The following is a 15,491-nucleotide window of genomic DNA, read 5'->3' on the forward strand; positions in this document are numbered from 1 at the left end:
CTCTGCTGCTGCCCTTCGCTGCGGTAAGTGCCTGAGTCCTGCGTCCCCAGAGACCCCCCTCTGGGGCAGGGAAGGCAGGTGAGGAGCGCGGAGGAGCCTGGAGCCTGGGCTCCCACGCGCTGCGCCTCCAGCTGTGGGCCGTCTGCCCCTCACCCGCCGCAGACACTGCCACCGATACCAGGGTCCAGAGGAAACGGCCCTGTCCCCAGGCCAGGCCTGACCTTCCTGTCTGTATTCCCAAGATAAGGGCCCAGGGGCGTCCTCGGAGCTCTCCCCACAGCTGGCACGCCCACGGGGGCCGGAGCTGGCAGGCTGCTGAATGACAGTGGGCCCACTCCTGGCTGGCACGCGCCCACACACCCAGCTGTGCGGGACCTTGGCTCAACTCAGGACCTGGCTTCTACCCCGTCCTTGTGGCTCTGTGCCGGGGTCAGGAGGAGAGAGGCGTGAGGGGCCATCACGGCCCAGGGATTCGTGGCGCGTGTCACCTGGGCACTGCAGGAGGCTGCTGGGCAGCGGGTGCTAAGGCCCCTGGCCGGGAGGTGAGCTGGAAGGCGCAGCAGAACCCGGGATCGGAGCCTCCTCTGGAGGCTAGGGCCCTGCCCTTCCCTCAGGGCTCAGCCTTGGGCCCCAAATGGGTGGGGAAGGGAGTCCATGCCCAGCTTCTGGCTAGGACTTTCTTTCAAGCTCTCCTCTCCCCTCCCGCCCTCTCTGGCTGTCCTCTTCTCACTCCACCCGCCCCCCCCACATTAACCCTCCCCGTGCCAGTCCCGGTGGACCCTGGCTGCCGGGGCTGATGGGGCAAGGGACAGGCCTCCCCCAACCCCCTGCACCCTGGGTTGTCTCTTGGTGCCCCCCAACTCCCCCATCCCCGCTCTGAGCACCCCCAGCTCAGTCTGGGGCCCTCCCAGCCCTCTGTTCTCCTCTGCCTCGGCCCTGGCCACTGGCCCCTTGCTTTCTCTGGGGCAGGCAGCGGGGTGCCTGGCTCTCTCCTCTCTTCCGCTGGCTTCCCAGGGCAGTTTTCCTCTCCCACCCTCGCTGGCCCTCAGGCCCTGGTCTCCGGGCTCCTGTCCCCTTTCCCCTCGCCCTCCACCGTCCTCCGCCGCCCCCCGGGGAAAGGCGCTCCCCACCCTCCGCGCTGCTCTCCTTTCTGTGGTCTCTCCTCTCTCTGCCACTCAGTCCTGTTGGTGTTCCCGTGGCTTTTCAGGATCTGCACAATCTAGATGCATCTAAAGTAGACGAAGGAAATTCCTCGTGCACCCCGCCCCCACCTCCTGGGGACTCTCCGTGTCCACCCCCACCCCACCACCCTCCCACCCCACCCCCCTGTCCCTGTCTCCCTCTGACTCTTTCCCTCTCCGCTTCCCCTGCTGCTCCCTGCCCCCGCTTTCTGCTGCTGTCTCTCTGCCTCTCCGTCCTTCTTTCCCCCCCTTCTGTCTCTGTCTCTCCTGGATTCTCCTTTTCCTCCTGCCCCCTCATCCTCCATTCCCACAGCCGCCCTGACTCATGCCTTCCTGCCTGGCCTCCCCCAGGGCCCCGCGATGGCACCCCGGCCTCCACTGGGCGCCTGCCTGCTGCTCGTGCTGCCGCTGCTGTGCCCACCGCTCACCCCGACGTGGGCACACCGCTTCCCAGCGCCCAATACCACCCTCAACCGCTTGGCGCTGGCCCCAGGCCGGGGCGCGCTCTACGTGGGCGCGGTGAACCGCCTTTTCCAGCTCAGCCCCGCGCTGCGGCTCGAGTCGGTGGCCGTCACAGGCCCGGTCCTCGACAGCCCCGACTGCGTGCCCTTCCGGGAGCCGGCCGAGTGCCCGCAGGCCCGGCTCACCGACAACGCCAACCAACTGCTGCTGGTGAGCGGCCGGGCCCGGGAGCTGGTGGCCTGCGGGCAGGTGCGGCAGGGAGTGTGTGAGAAGCGGCGCCTCGACGATGTGGCGCAGCTGCTGTACCGGGCCGAGGACCCCGGCGACGGGCAGTTCGTGGCTGCCAACGCCGTGGGCGTGGCTACGGTGGGCCTGGTGGTGCCCGGGCCAGGCCAGGACCTCCTGCTGGTGGCCAGGGGCCTGGCGGGCAAGCTGTCGGGCGGGGTGCCACCCCTGACCGTGCGCCAGCTGGCTGGGCCACAGCCCTTCTCCAGCGAGGGCCTGGGCCGCTTGGTGGTGGGCGACCTCTCCGACTACAACAACAGCTACGTGGCGGCCCTCGCTGACGCTCGCTCGGCCTACTTCGTCTTCCGCCGCCGTGGGGCCCGGGCACAGGCCGAGTACCGCTCCTACGTGGCTCGGGTCTGCCTGGGGGATGCCAACCTCTACTCCTACGTGGAGGTGCCCCTCACCTGCCGGGGCCACGGCCTCATCCAGGCCGCCTCCCTCGCCCCAGGCGCCTTACTGGGAGCGTTTGCTGCCGGCCCGAGGGGGGCGCAGGCGGCCCTGTGCGCCTTTCCCCTGGCCGACCTGGACGCGACCATGGAGCGGGCCCGGCGCCTTTGCTACACCACGGGCGGCCGGGGCCCCGGCGGCACGGAGGAAGCCACCGTGGAGTACGGCGTCACATCGCGCTGCGTCACCCTGCCGCCCGTGAGTGGCTGGGCCCGGGCCTCACCCCTGCCCTCTCACCTGAGGCTTTCCGCACCGCCACCCGGCAGCGGCTCCCGCCTCTCCCGCGGCCTCGTGTTGCCCGGCCTGCCACCCCGGCCCTGTCCCTCTGTGGACCTGCAGCATCTCTCTGACCAGGGCCAGGGCTGCCACACGTAGTCCTGGCCGAGGGCAGCTGGACGCTCTCATGTGACAATCGCCTGTGACCTCTGCTTTAGAGGATGTCAAGGAGGGGCCCGCTTGTCTGAGTCTCCTTGGCCAGTCTCTCCCTCTCTGCGGTGCAACCTTGAGCCCTTCTCGCCTGCTGCCTTGCCATCCTGGGCTGACTGCAGATCTGGGCCCAGGGAAGGTACCTCGTGCCTCTTCCAGGAATTGAATCCCCCCTCTCCGCCCCTGCAGGACTCCCCCGAGTCATACCCCTGTGGCGACGAACACACCCCGAGCCCCATTGCGGGCCGCCAGCCCCTGGAGGCGGGGCCTCTGCTGCAGCTCAGAAACTCCATCAGCGCAGTCGCAGCCCTCCAGGCAGACGGACACACGATAGCGTTCCTGGGGGACGTCCAGGGCCAGCTGCATAAAGTAAGGGCCTGATGAAGGCAGGGCGGGCCTCGGCCAGACCCCCGGTCCCAGCCTCAATGCTGCCAGGCCGGGCCCGGCCTCAGTGGCCTGACTGGAGGCACTCCTGCCCTGTGGTGGCTCACAGGAGCCCCGTGAGCCGCGGGTTCCTTCCACACCTCTCGGCCTGTACCCTGCTGGCAGGTCGGAAAGCCAGGCCACACACTGAGGGCTGCTTCCCAGATGTGTGGCTCAGGACGCCTCCCAGGCGGCCCCCGCTTCTCCGGCCAATAAGAGGAGACTCTTGCCTTTTCATGACCTGCTTGTCTCTCCACAACTGCCCTTCCTCCCCTGGCACCCAAGGGCCCCACCCAGGGTGGCTCTGCCCCCCTAGCTGGGTGAGGCTGAAGGGGGAGGCGACATGGGCAGGCTGGATGCCCGTGGGCCTGCCCCACCCTCCACGGCACAGCCTGGCCGCCCTGGGCCGGCAAGAAGGGGAGACAGCTCTGTGGGCCGGGATGCTCCCCGGGAACTCCAGCCGGGACAGCACCTCCTCCGAACGGTTAGCCTGCGGCCATCTTGAGAGCGGGCCTTGGCTCGGCGGGCTGGCCCAGCCCTGCCCTTGTCATCCCCCCAGGTCTTCCTCAATGGCACCCGAGGCCAGGTGTACCACTCACAACAAGTGGGGCCCCCGGGCTCGGCCATCAGCCCCGACCTGCTGGTGGACAGCAGCGGCAGCCACCTCTACGTGCTGACTTCCCAGCAGGTGAGGGCTGTCCCGGGGGTGGGGGGTGAGCACACGAGGCCCGAGGCCCCGCAGCCACCACCTCCGTACCCCGCCGCCTGTCCAGGTGGACCGCTTACCCGTGGCAGCCTGCCCCCAGTTCCCCGACTGCAGCAGCTGCCTCCAGGCCCGGGACCCCCTGTGCGGCTGGTGCGTCCTGCAGGGCAGGTGAGTGGGGGCCGCTCCCGGAGCACTTCTAGGTGGGCCAGGAGGCCGGGTCGTGTCCCCGAGGTGGGATGCAGGGCCGTCGCTGAGTTCCCCCATCCTGCCCTGCGTGCCCAACCGAGAATCTGGTGGGCATCTCCTTCCCCCCACTGCCCAGCCTGTCCACTTCTCCTCCCCCCAGCCCCTTCTGGGCCAGGCCTCCGTCACCTCTCTCAGGTGTCCCCTGGCCCACTCCAGCTCCTCTCCAGCCCACGCTCCTCACAGCAGCCTCAGGAATCCCTCACGGCAACCCTAAGTCAGGTTCACGTGCTCATGCACTTGGCCCCTTCCTCTCTGAGCAGAGTCCCTTTCACCCCCACTGCTTGCTGCGCTCCAGCTGGGCCGTCCTCCCAAGCCCCTTGCCGCAAATCACCCAGGGAGCCTGAGTCCCACACAGGGACCCAACGGGCCCCTGCCCCACAGGTGTACCCGCAAGGGCCAATGCGGGCGGGCAGCCCAGCCCAACCAGTGGCTATGGAGCTACGAGGACGGCCGCTGCCTGCACATCCAGAGCCTGCTGCCGGCCCACCATCCCCGCCAGGAGCAGGGCCAGGTCAGATGCCTGCCGCCGCCTGCCGCCACCTGCCGGGGCGGGGGCTGCCCCGTCTTCCTCCTCTCCCGCTGCCTCCGCTCCCAGCCCTCCCTTGCCCTGGATCCCTCTCCCTCGGCGAGCTGGGCCCCCCAGGAGGCCCCCGCCTGCTGTGCTTTCCTTGCATGCGTCGCAGGTCACCTTGTCTGTGCCCCGGCTGCCCACCCTCACCGTGGACGAATACTTCCACTGTGCCTTTGGGAACTATGACAGCTTGGCTCACGTGGAAGGGACCCACGTGGCCTGCGTCACCCCTCCCCAAGACCAGCTGCCGCATAACCCTCCAGGCACAGGTGAGGGGCCCCCGGGGCGAGGGGCAAGGGGGGAGCCGGAGGGGCAGGAGCCACATGGCCGCCCCTGCCACCACCATATGCCCCCCAGAGCACATCACCTTGCCCCTGGCCCTGATGTTCGAGGACGTGGTCGTGGCTACCGCCAACTTCTCTTTCTACGACTGCGGTGCCGTGCAGGCCTTGGACGCGGCTGCCCCGTGAGTGCCGGGCCCAGCTGCTGGGTGGGGGTGGTGAGTCCCGATGGCGCCCCGCCTGAGCGTCCCCCCGTCCCCCCAGGTGCAGTGCTTGTGTGGGCAGCCGCTGGAGGTGCCACTGGTGCCCCCAGAGCAGCCGCTGTGTGTACGGGGAACGCTGCCCGGAGGGCGAGAGGACCATCTACAGTGCCCAACAGGTGGGCGGGCCCAGCCTGCTGGCTTCTCTTCACCTCCGCCGTGCGCCCGCCCTACCCCGGGCCCGCCTAGGCCCCTCGACTCCTGAAGTGCTAAGGGGTCTCCTTCCCCCAGGTGGACATCCAGGTGCGGGGCCCAGGGGCTTGTCCCCGGGTCGAGGGCCTGGTAGGCCCCCTCCTGGTGCCTGTGGGCTGGGAGAGCCGTTTGGCCCTGCGCGTGCGGAACCTTCAGCATTTCCGGGTGAGCATTCCGGTGGGTGGGGGACAGCGACAGTGGGGGAGGAGCAGTGGTAGCGGCTGACAGCGTCCAGGATGCTGACAGAGCCCACCCCCAGGGCCTGCCTGCCTCCTACCACTGCTGGCTGGAGCTGCCCGGAGAACTGCAGAGGCTGCCAGCCTCCCTGGAGGAGGTGGCCGGGGACGCCGGCCTCATCCACTGCCAGGCCCAGCAGGTGGGCAGCTGCCCCATAGCCTCACCTGCCACTGGACGCGCGGGCCCTCAGGGGCTCGCCCCCTTCAGCCTGTCGTCACTCAGGAGGCCTGCCGTGGGCAGGCCTGGGCGTGCACAGGAACGTGGCGCCCACAGCCCCTGCTGGGAGACGCGGCGGTGGCGGGGGGGGGGGGGGGGGGCCCTGAACAATGGCACGCATTCTGGGAGGAGCGTCCTGGAGGAGGCGGGGGGGGCGGTCAGGGGGTGTCCCGAGTTGGGTTGGGCCTGACCCCGCCCTCCACCCACAGTTCCAGCCCTCCATGGCCCAGCGGGAGCTCCCGGTGCCCATCTACGTCACCCGGGGCGAGGGCCAGAGGCTGGACAATGCCCGCACTCTTCATGGTGAGCCTGGGGGCGGCACAGCAGGCAGGGCGGGGTGTGCAGCTGGGGGAGGCGCCTCAGCGCACCGCCTGGCCTTCCCTAGTGACCCTGTACGACTGCGCGGTGGGCCACCCCGACTGCAGCCACTGCCAGGCGGCCAGCGGGAGCCTGGGCTGCCTGTGGTGCAGCCACGACCGGCCCACCTGCCGCTACGGGCCGCTGTGCCCGCCGGGGGCCGTGGAGCTGCTGTGTCCCGCACCCAGCATCAACGCGGTGAGCCCCCAGCCCTCCCCCACGGCCCAGCCTCTCACTCATCCGCCATCCCCCATCGCGGTCCGCCTGGCCCCGCCCTGCCCCCCACTGTCTCAGCTTTACCAGGGTCAGCGCAGCCCTGCCCCAGGCCCCCAAACCCTAGCAGCTGTGTCCCACCTCAGTCTGGTTGGCTGGCCAGGCACCCCCCGACACCGCAAAGGAGGAGCAGGTTGGGGGCATCCCATCACCACCCTTCCCTGTTGCAGATTGAGCCCCTGACCGGCCCCCCTGAGGGCGGCTTGGCCCTCACCATCCTGGGCTCCAACCTGGGCCGGGACTTTGCCGACGTGCAGGACGCCGTGAGCGTGGCTGGCCGGCCCTGCAGCCCTGACCCCTCTCTCTACCGCATCTCTGCCCGGTGAGGCATCCTGGCAGCCGGGGGCGGAGGGACGCCCTCCCAAGGAGGCCCTCAGAGACTGGCCGCCCAGAGAGAAGGGAGGCTCGCAGCCAAGAAACGTGGGCCCGGGTCAGATGCGCCGAAGGAAGATGAAGCCGGGGGAAGGGAGGGGGGGCTGGCAGCGAGAGGAGTGGAGGGGGTGGGCTCTGGGCAGCGGCTGGCAGGCGGCCTGTGGCTCCCGACAGGCGAGGGCCCGGCCCACGGGGGTCCTGAGCAGCTATCGGGCCTTCGCTCTGCAGAATTGTGTGTGTGACATCTCCTGCCCCCAACGGCACCGTGGGCCCAATCCAAGTGGCCGTTAAGAGTCGGCCACCGGGCATCTCAACCCAGCACTTCACCTACCAGGTCAGTGCCCACCCAGGGTGGTCCCCACAGAGGGCGCAGTAGAAAGAAGGGACAGGAGGGCAGTGACACCTACGTGAGGATTTCCAACCTGACCTAAGGTTAGTGGGAAGCGTCACCTCATGTCCAGGAGGGAAGCCACGCGATCTGAGTGATCGTTCTGGCCACTGAGTGGACGGTGGGCTGTGGGCAGCGGCGGGATGGTGAGGACGCTGCCCACCGGCCGCTGTCCAGGAGGGAGGCAAGCAGCGGAAGCAGTGAGTGCAGCGGCCGCCGGATGGCCAGGGGGACCACTCGGGGACGCAGACCTGTCAGGACTTGCTGCCCACCCGGATGCCTGCGGGCAAGGGGATGGGGGAGAGCAGGGATGCCTCCAGGTGCCAGCCTGAGCCCTCGAGACTTGCTGGAGCCAGAGAGCCCGGGGTGGGAGCAGTGGGTGCAGGGGCAGGGGCAGCACCCCAAGGAGGTGACTGGATCTTAGGGCTTAGAGCTGCGGGGAGGGGGGCCTGGGAGGTGCAAGCCGCGGCAGAGGACGAGGAGACGCAGCGAGGAGAGAAGAGCACCCCCTGGTGGGGCAGGGCGGCTGGCAGGAGAGCTGCGGGGCTGCAGGAGCTGGGCACAGGGCTTCCGGAGGGAGAGCAGGGTCAGTCGTGGCCCAGGAGGCAGAGCTGAGAAGTGGGCCTCCACGTGCCCCAGCTTGCCCTGTCCCCCAGGACCCCGTCCTGCTGAGCCTGAGTCCCCAGTGGGGCCCCCAGGCAGGGGGCACCCAGCTCACCATCCATGGGCAGCACCTGCAGACGGGAGGCAACATCAGTGCCTTTGTGGGCAGCCAGCCCTGTCGTATGTGAGTCCCTCCTCCTGGCCCCAGCTGGTCGCTGTCAGCTGGGGATACTCCCTACGGGCCCCAGCGTCCCCTTGCGTACAATGCGGGCGATGAGCTCAGGGCTCCCAAGGCCCCCGTGAAAGTCCCAGGTCCACGGCTGCCGTGCCCACCCCAGGGGTCTCTGCCCTTGGTGAGGGAGGCAAAGCAGGCCTCTGGTGGGGAGGCCGGGCTGAGGCTAGAGCCCAAGATGCCAGACACCTCCCCACCCTGCAGAAGGGAGCCAGTGTGTCCTGAGGCCATCGTGTGCCACACCACGCCCCAGGCCAGCCCAGGAGAAGCTGTGGTTCGAGTGGTCTTCGGCCGTGCCCAGCGCACGCTGCTCGCCAGCCCCTTCCACTACACCGCCGACCCCCAGCTCGTGGCGGCGGAGCCCAGCGTCAGCTTCCGGGGGTGAGGACCTGATCCACCTGGGGCAACCTGTGCACCCTGCCGGGAGGGCGGGCAGCCAGGACTGGACTGGGCTGCCCGCCGCCCCTGGTCCTGCTGAGTGCTATCCTGGCGCAGGGGCGGGCGGCTGATCCGAGTCAGGGGCACGGGCCTGGACGTGGTAGAGCGGCCCCTGCTGTCCGTGTGGCTGGAGGCCGCGGAGGAGACGGCTGTGGCGGTGCAGCCCCGGGACCCGACCCCCAGGGGGAGCTGTCGGGCCCCCGCCGCAGCGCCCCAGGCTTGCACCCAGCTTGAGGGGGGCCTGCTGCAGGTGAGGCCCCACCAGCAGGTGACGCCGTGCCCCGCGAGGGGGTGGGGTGGCCCCCACGTCCCTGGGAGCGAGTGGGCAGCCCTGGCTCACCCTGCCTCGTCCTGGCCCCGCCACCTCACAGTGCTCCACCGTCTGCTCCATCAACTCGTCCAGCCTCCTCCTGTGCCGGAGCCCTGCAGTGCCGGACGGGGCCAGCCCTCGGCGCGTCTTCTTCGCCCTGGACAACGTGCATGTGGACTTCGCCCGCGCCAGTGGGGGCCAGGACTTCCTGTACCAGCCCAACCCCCGCCTGGCCCCGCTCAGCCGCGCCCGCCCCTACCGCCTCAAGCCAGGCCACATCCTGGACGTGGAGGTGAGGCCTTCTGCCGGCCGCCGCTGTGCGAGGGCTGCGGGCACCAGCTGGGTGGCTCGACTCAGGCCCCGGATCCGGCTTCCAGGGTGAGGGTCTCAACCTGGGCATCAGCAAGGAGGAGGTGCGCGTGCACATCGGCGACGGCGAGTGCCTGGTGAAGACTCTCACGCTCACCCACCTGTACTGCGAGCCGCCCGCGCGGGCCCCGCAGCCCACCAACGGCTCCAGACCGCTGCCGCAGTTCGTGGTGAGGCTGGGCCCCGGGTGCCGGGCTGGGCGGGCGGAGCGCTGCAGGCCGGCGCTCAAGAGCCCTGCGTCCCCACCGCAGGTGCAGATGGGCAACGTGCGGCTGCCACTGGGCCCTGTCCAGTACGAGGCTGAGCCCGCGCTCTCTGCCTTCCCCGTGGAGGCCCAGGCGGGCCTGGGCCTGGGCGTGGCCGTGCCGATCGCCGCCGTGCTCCTCCTGACCCTCGTGTACAGGTGAGGGGGCCGCCCTGCCACGCGTGCACCCACGCCAACTCCCCTCCTCACCTTTGGAAAGGGTGGCCCACGGCGGGCCTCTGCACAGGCGGCCATCTTGGCTCAGTGGCCTCGGCCCAGGCAGTTCTGGTCCCATGGCTGACACCTGGCCCCTGGGCCGCAGGCACAAGAGCAAGCAGGCCCTGCGGGACTACCAGAAGGTTCTGGTGCAGCTGGAGAACCTGGAGATCGGCGTAGGCGACCAGTGCCGAAAGGAGTTCACAGGTCGGGAGAGGGCGGTGGGGAGGGGGTAGAGGGCGGACCTGGGCCTGAGCTCACACCTCGGTGGCTCCTGGCCTACAGACCTGATGACGGAGATGACTGACCTCAGCAGCGACCTGGAGGCCAGCGGGATCCCCTTCCTGGACTACCGCACATACGCCGAGCGCGTCTTCTTCCCCGGGCGCGGCAGCTGCCCGCTGCAGCCTGCCCTCGAGGGGCCCGGGGAAGAGGGCCGCCGCGCGCCGGTGCGCCAGGGCCTCATGCAGCTCTCCAACCTGCTCAACAGCAAGCCCTTCCTCCTTACGGTGAGGGCCGCGGGGGCGGGGGGCGGGCCAGGCAGCAGGCGTGGGCTCAGGCGTGGGAGGATGTGTGGGGCGCAGGGCTTCCCGGGGTGGGTGCCAGCACCCCCTCCTCCCGCCTAGCTCATCCACACCCTGGAGGAGCAGCCCAGCTTCTCCCAGCGGGACCGCTGCCTCGTGGCCTCGCTGCTGTCCCTGGCGCTGCACGGCAAGCTCGAGTACCTGACCGACATCGTGAGGACGCTGCTCGGAGACCTGGCTGCCCATTACGTGCAGAAGAACCCCAAGCTCATGCTACGCAGGTTGGCCTTGGCCTGACCGGTCCCGGCAGCAGGGGAGCTGGCTCCGCCCAGCCCTGTCCTGGCGTGGGTGGGGCTGGGAAGCCCTGGGAGGTGGGCTGGGTCCGGAGCCGCTGGTGGGGAAGCAGATGGGCATCCTGAGCGGCGAGCCGGGCACAAAGGGTGGCCAGGCGGAGCAGCTCTGCCCTCCTGCTACCGCCTGCCTCAGCCTGGACACAGGGTGGCCCTGCAGCAGCCCCTCTGACCCGGGGCCTGCTCCCTGCAGGACGGAGACTATGGTGGAGAAGCTGCTCACCAACTGGGTGTCCATCTGTCTCTACACCTTCCTGAGGGTGAGGGCCCCTCTCCCCTCACGCCATTCTGGGGCTGCTGCCTCTGGCCTCACTGATCTGCGCCCCCATTCCGCCCAGGGGCCTCGGGCTCGAGGGCGGGGTGTCGGTGAGGGGCAGGCTACGAACATTTGCCCGGCTGGATGTGAAGCAGAGGCCGCTGGCGTTGCCTGCCGTCCATCTTCGCTCCGTGCAGCGGGCCGCCCCTCCCTGCCCGCACCGCCCACCGCCCCCCAGCTGACGCCAGCCCTTCCTGGTGGTTGCAGGAGGTAGCGGGTGAGCCGCTCTACGTGCTCCTGCGGGCCATCCAGTACCAGGTGGACAAGGGCCCTGTGGACGCCGTGACAGGCAAGGCAAAACGGACCCTGAACGACAGCCGCCTGCTGCGGGAGGACGTGGAATTCCGAACCCTGACGCTGACGGTGCTGGCTGGCCCGGGGGTTGGTGGGGCTGCGGCGGGCAGCATGGCGCAGCGCGTGCCTGCCCGGGTGCTCGACACGGACACAATCACCCAGGTCAAGGAGAAGGTGCTGGACCAAGTCTACAAGGGCACCCCCTTCTCCCAGAGGCCCTCAGTGCACGCCCTAGACCTCGGTGAGAACCTACCCCTCCCACCCCGCCCGAGGCTCTTCTCACCTGTGGCCACTCGGCTCTGCCCTACGGGAACAGGCCGTGGGCTGACCGGCTTCCCTGGGTCCCCCCAAGAGTGGCGCTCAGGCCTGGCTGGTCACCTAACCCTGTCGGACGAGGACCTGACCTCAGTGACACAGAACCGCTGGAAGAGACTCAACACGCTGCAGCACTACAAGGTGCCGGGCAGGTGGGCGCTGGGGGCAGGCTCCCGCCTCGGGGTCAGCCAGGGAGGGAGCCCAGCCTCTGCTCCCCTCCCCGCCAGGTCCCGGATGGAGCCACGGTGAGGCTCATTCCCCAGCTGCACAACGGAGGCGCCGTCTCCCAGAGCCCGGCCCCGAGCTGCCCCTCTGGGCAGAGTGAGTCCCGTGGCCCAGCCGCACCAACCCGCCCCCGAGTTCGAGGTGGGCAGGCCGGAGTCCTGGTCACGCCGTCTGCCGTGTCCGGGTCTCCCCAAACCTCGCCAGCGGGGAAGCCACAACTCCAGGCTGAGCCAGGGGCCCGGGGTGGACGAGGGCGGCAGTGCGTCCGGGTCGGGGAGCTCCAGGGCCGTGGGGTGCTGGGCCGAGCGAGCCCCTGGGCTGCCACCCTGTCCTCCACATCTCTCTTACCCTGCGGCCCTCGGCGCCCCCCACCCTGCCCCACCTCACCAGGGAAGCAGGCTGGGCCTCCCGGCCGGCGGCATGAGAGTGCAAAGGACTGAGGGCCGGCTTCTGTGCCCTCAGACGTCCCCGCGCTGGAGGACGGTGAGGACGGCGGGGTCCGCCTCTGGCACCTGGTGAAAGTCGCCGATGAGCCAGAAGCAGCGAAGGCGCGGCGCAGCAGCCTGAGGGAGCCGGAGCGGGAGCGGACGCGGGCCAAGGCCATTCCGGAGATCTACCTCACCCGCCTGCTGTCCATGAAGGTAGGTGGGCCGGGGAGCTGGGGTGACGGGGCGGCCCCACCCACTGAGGCAGGCCGCGGCTGGCCGCGGCTTCGAGGCGCACACGCCCTGCCCCCCCATACCGCCCACGCCTGCCTTCTAGGGCACACTGCAGAAGTTTGTGGACGACGCCTTCCAGGCCATCCTCAGCGTGAACCGGCCTGTGCCCATCGCTGTCAAGTACCTGTTTGACTTCCTGGACGAGCTGGCCGAGAAGCACGGCATTGAGGACCTGGAGACCTTACACATCTGGAAGACTAACAGGTGCCTCGCCTGCTGCCCCCGTGCAGAGAGGACGCTGCCAGGGCGGGGGCGGCAGGGCCGGGACTGAAGCCCAGGCCCGGTGGCCTTCGCCCTGGGTTCCCGGCTGCCCCCGCACGGACTCGCAGGCCAGCTCCCCGCACAGCTCAGGGCCGGGGACCAGGCTGAGGATGCCAGCTGGGGTAGCCTGCTCACACCGCGGCTGGCCCGTGTCCCCAGCCTGCTCTTGAGGTTCTGGGTGAACACCCTGAAGAACCCACAGCTCATCTTTGACGTGCGGGTGTCGGACAACGTGGACGCCGTCCTCACCGTCATTGCCCAGACCTTCATGGACTCCTGCACCATCTCGGAGCATAAAGTGGGCCGGGTGAGGGCAGAGGAAGAAAGCCTGGCGGGGGAGCCACGGGGGCTCGGAGAAGAGCCCTGGGTGGGGCTGGGGGGGCACGAGTGGCACAGTCAGAAAGCCAGGGCAGAGCTCCCCAGCTCCCGCTCACGCCCACCCCTGCCCAGAACAGGATTCCCCCGTGAACAAACTGCTCTACGCCCGGGAGATCCCTCGCTACAAGCAGATGGTGGAGAGGTAGGTGTCGGGGCATCACGGGTGAGGGAATGGGCGCTGCCTGCCCCTAACTCCGTCCCCTCCTCCAGGTACTACTCCGACATTCGCCAGAGCCCTCCGGCGAGCTACCAGGAGATGAACTCGGCCCTGGCCGAGCTCTCGGGGGTGAGGCCCGGCCCAGAGGGTGCACCTTTCCACACCTGGGGCGGGGGAGGGGGGCAGAGGGGAAGGGGAGGCTTGGCTCGAGGCCCGGGCTGGGGCCTCAACCCCCGCGTGCTACCCCTAGAATTACACCTCCGCTCCCCACTGTCTGGAAGCTCTGCGAGAACTCTACACCCACATCCACAGGTACTACGACCAGGTGAGGCCCGGGGCACTCTGGGGGGGAGGGGCATGCCTCCAGAGCCCGGAGCCCAGAGCCCAGAGGGAGGCCCCAGGAGTCTCCCTGGGGGCGAGAGGCAGTGTCCAGGCCCAATCTGGGCAGAGGAGAGGAAAGGCCCAGGTTGGGGAAGGTGCTCGGCATCCGTCCAGATTCCTCAGGGAGCTCTGGCTCCCCAGGCTGCTACTGAGATGGAGCCAGGGCAGGGCGGCCGGTGGGCCGAGGGCCAGGGCCTCAGGCGGGCCGGCCTCCTCTGCTCTGGTAGATCATCAGTGCCCTGGAGGAGGACCCTGTGGGCCAGAAGATGCAACTGGCCTGCCGCCTGCAGCAGGTTGCCGCCCTGGTGGAGAACAAGGTGACTGACCTGTGAGCTGGGCAGCAGCAGGGTCTGCCAGTTCAATGCCCTGGACGGAGCCTGGACGGAGCCGGTGACACAGGAGTGGCTGGCAGAGAGCGGGAGCGGCTCCCTGCTGCCTACCCGCCCCCCCCCCGCCCCCTCCGCTTCCCTCCTTCCCCGCCTGGGCTTCTAACTTATAACCATCCTTTCTCCCTCCCCCTTCCCCACTGTATTTATGTGTTTGCTGGAGCATCACATCTGGAAATAAAACAGAAATGTCTTTAGAAGAAGCCCAATGCCCAGCCCCACCTTCGCCTGTGAGTCTCTTCAGTGCCCCAGCACAGCCCTCCCCTCGGCCCAGGGCTACGACTTCTGCTACCTGAGAAAAAGAGGACTCCGAGGCCTTGCTCTCCTCCCTCCCCGACCCCTGTGGGAAAGGTGCCCCTGCCCTCAGGCCCCCAGCTATGCCACCCCATCCTCCCGGTCCTCTCCTCGGCACAGGGACGTAGAAGCAAGTGTCGCCAGTCACCGCCAGGCCCCCTCCGCTTCCCTCTGACTCTGACAGTCCCCAGCTGGCCTCCTGGCTCCCCTCTTCGCCCCCCAGCCCTCCTGGGAGCAGCCGGTGTTCTTTCTGAAGAGCCAAGGTGCCCACCGGTCTCTGCCGGAAGCCCACGGTAGTGCCCACAGGCTCGGGGGGCTCCTTGGCCGCCCAAGGCCTCCCCTCGTCTTCCCCACCCACACCAGCCACGGAGGTCTCCAGCGCATCCTGCTGCCTCCCTGGAGGCTTCCCCACCCACCCCCTTTCTGGGGACCCAATTCTTCCTCCTGGTCCCTTGGATGGGGTCCCAAGGTCACGAGCTCCAAGGGCTCTCTGCCTGACCCGGACATCTCTGCCACCAGCCCACTAGAGCTGTGGGCTTACTTGCTTCCCACTCGAGGACCCCTGAGGGCGGGGCCCGGAAGAACAGCTCCCTACGCCTCCTACGTGGATATGTGCACGTGTTGGAGCCAGTAAGCAAGGCAGGGCTGGGCCGCAGGGAGCCGGGAGAGACGGTGCAGCAGTAGAGTCCCAGGCGGGCCGTCCCCAGGCCGTCACTCAGGCCCAGCACCTGTGGTGGGAAGAGCTGCCCGCAGCTCACGCCCCTGACCTTTGCCTGGCCGGGGCCCCCAGCGACGCTACACTGAGGGACAGGAGGGCCCCAGCCTGTCTTGGGGATCAAGGAGCCATCGGAAAAGCGGGGACCCAGCAGAGAGGGGGCAGGGAATGAGGTACCCGTGGGAATGCAGGGATCGCCTCTGGGAAGGCTCCCCCAAGGGCCAAACAGGAAGCCAGAGAATGTTCCCAGAGTGTCACCGGCACCCTAGGGCATGTGAGAAGGGGTGAAAGCCCGGCCTGCCATGCCCGCAGTGCCCTTGTGTGGCTGTCCCCATCAGCGGGCTCTGGAGTACAGGGGTTCAGTCTGACGACCAGGTCACCGCCACAGGCCCACTCAGCGGTCCCCTCTGCCAGCCCTGAGGCGCAGGGACTCAGCCT

The 15,491-nt window shown here is 69.1% G+C and overlaps 1 protein-coding gene across 1 annotated transcript; it reads left to right on the forward strand.

The window, feature by feature from the left end:
* The first annotated feature begins 1,538 nt into the window (after nucleotides 1-1,538).
* On the forward strand, nucleotides 1,539-14,015 carry PLXNB3 (plexin B3). Its single transcript, XM_082681519.1, has 34 exons — nucleotides 1,539-2,576; nucleotides 2,994-3,173; nucleotides 3,787-3,915; nucleotides 4,001-4,101; nucleotides 4,561-4,690; nucleotides 4,863-5,019; nucleotides 5,108-5,216; nucleotides 5,296-5,410; nucleotides 5,523-5,648; nucleotides 5,743-5,859; nucleotides 6,146-6,239; nucleotides 6,322-6,491; nucleotides 6,737-6,888; nucleotides 7,167-7,272; nucleotides 7,983-8,113; nucleotides 8,366-8,542; nucleotides 8,657-8,849; nucleotides 8,971-9,201; nucleotides 9,287-9,448; nucleotides 9,530-9,681; nucleotides 9,845-9,945; nucleotides 10,024-10,247; nucleotides 10,365-10,543; nucleotides 10,806-10,872; nucleotides 11,136-11,463; nucleotides 11,575-11,678; nucleotides 11,765-11,858; nucleotides 12,225-12,403; nucleotides 12,525-12,685; nucleotides 12,902-13,049; nucleotides 13,198-13,262; nucleotides 13,331-13,406; nucleotides 13,528-13,602; nucleotides 13,886-14,015. The coding sequence occupies exons 1-34, from the start codon at nucleotides 1,542-1,544 to the stop codon at nucleotides 13,988-13,990; spliced, it is 5,673 nt and encodes a 1,890-aa protein (XP_082537645.1). The 5' UTR covers nucleotides 1,539-1,541; the 3' UTR covers nucleotides 13,991-14,015.
* Nucleotides 14,016-15,491: the final 1,476 nt, after the last annotated feature.

Source organism: Grampus griseus (genome assembly GCF_964374135.1).
Source record: "Grampus griseus genome assembly, chromosome: X".
NCBI lineage: Eukaryota > Metazoa > Chordata > Mammalia > Artiodactyla > Delphinidae > Grampus > Grampus griseus.

Excerpts from the sequence above, each read along its gene's own strand:
- PLXNB3 (XM_082681519.1), top strand. The coding sequence starts at position 1,542 with ATGGCACCCCGGCCTCCACTGGGCGCCTGCCTGCTGCTCGTGCTGCCG. Across the intron at positions 8,114-8,365 it reads GGCAGCCAGCCCTGTCGTAT|AAGGGAGCCAGTGTGTCCTG; the intron begins GTGAGTCCCTCC and ends CCCACCCTGCAG. Across the intron at positions 11,464-11,574 it reads AGTGCACGCCCTAGACCTCG|AGTGGCGCTCAGGCCTGGCT; the intron begins GTGAGAACCTAC and ends GGTCCCCCCAAG.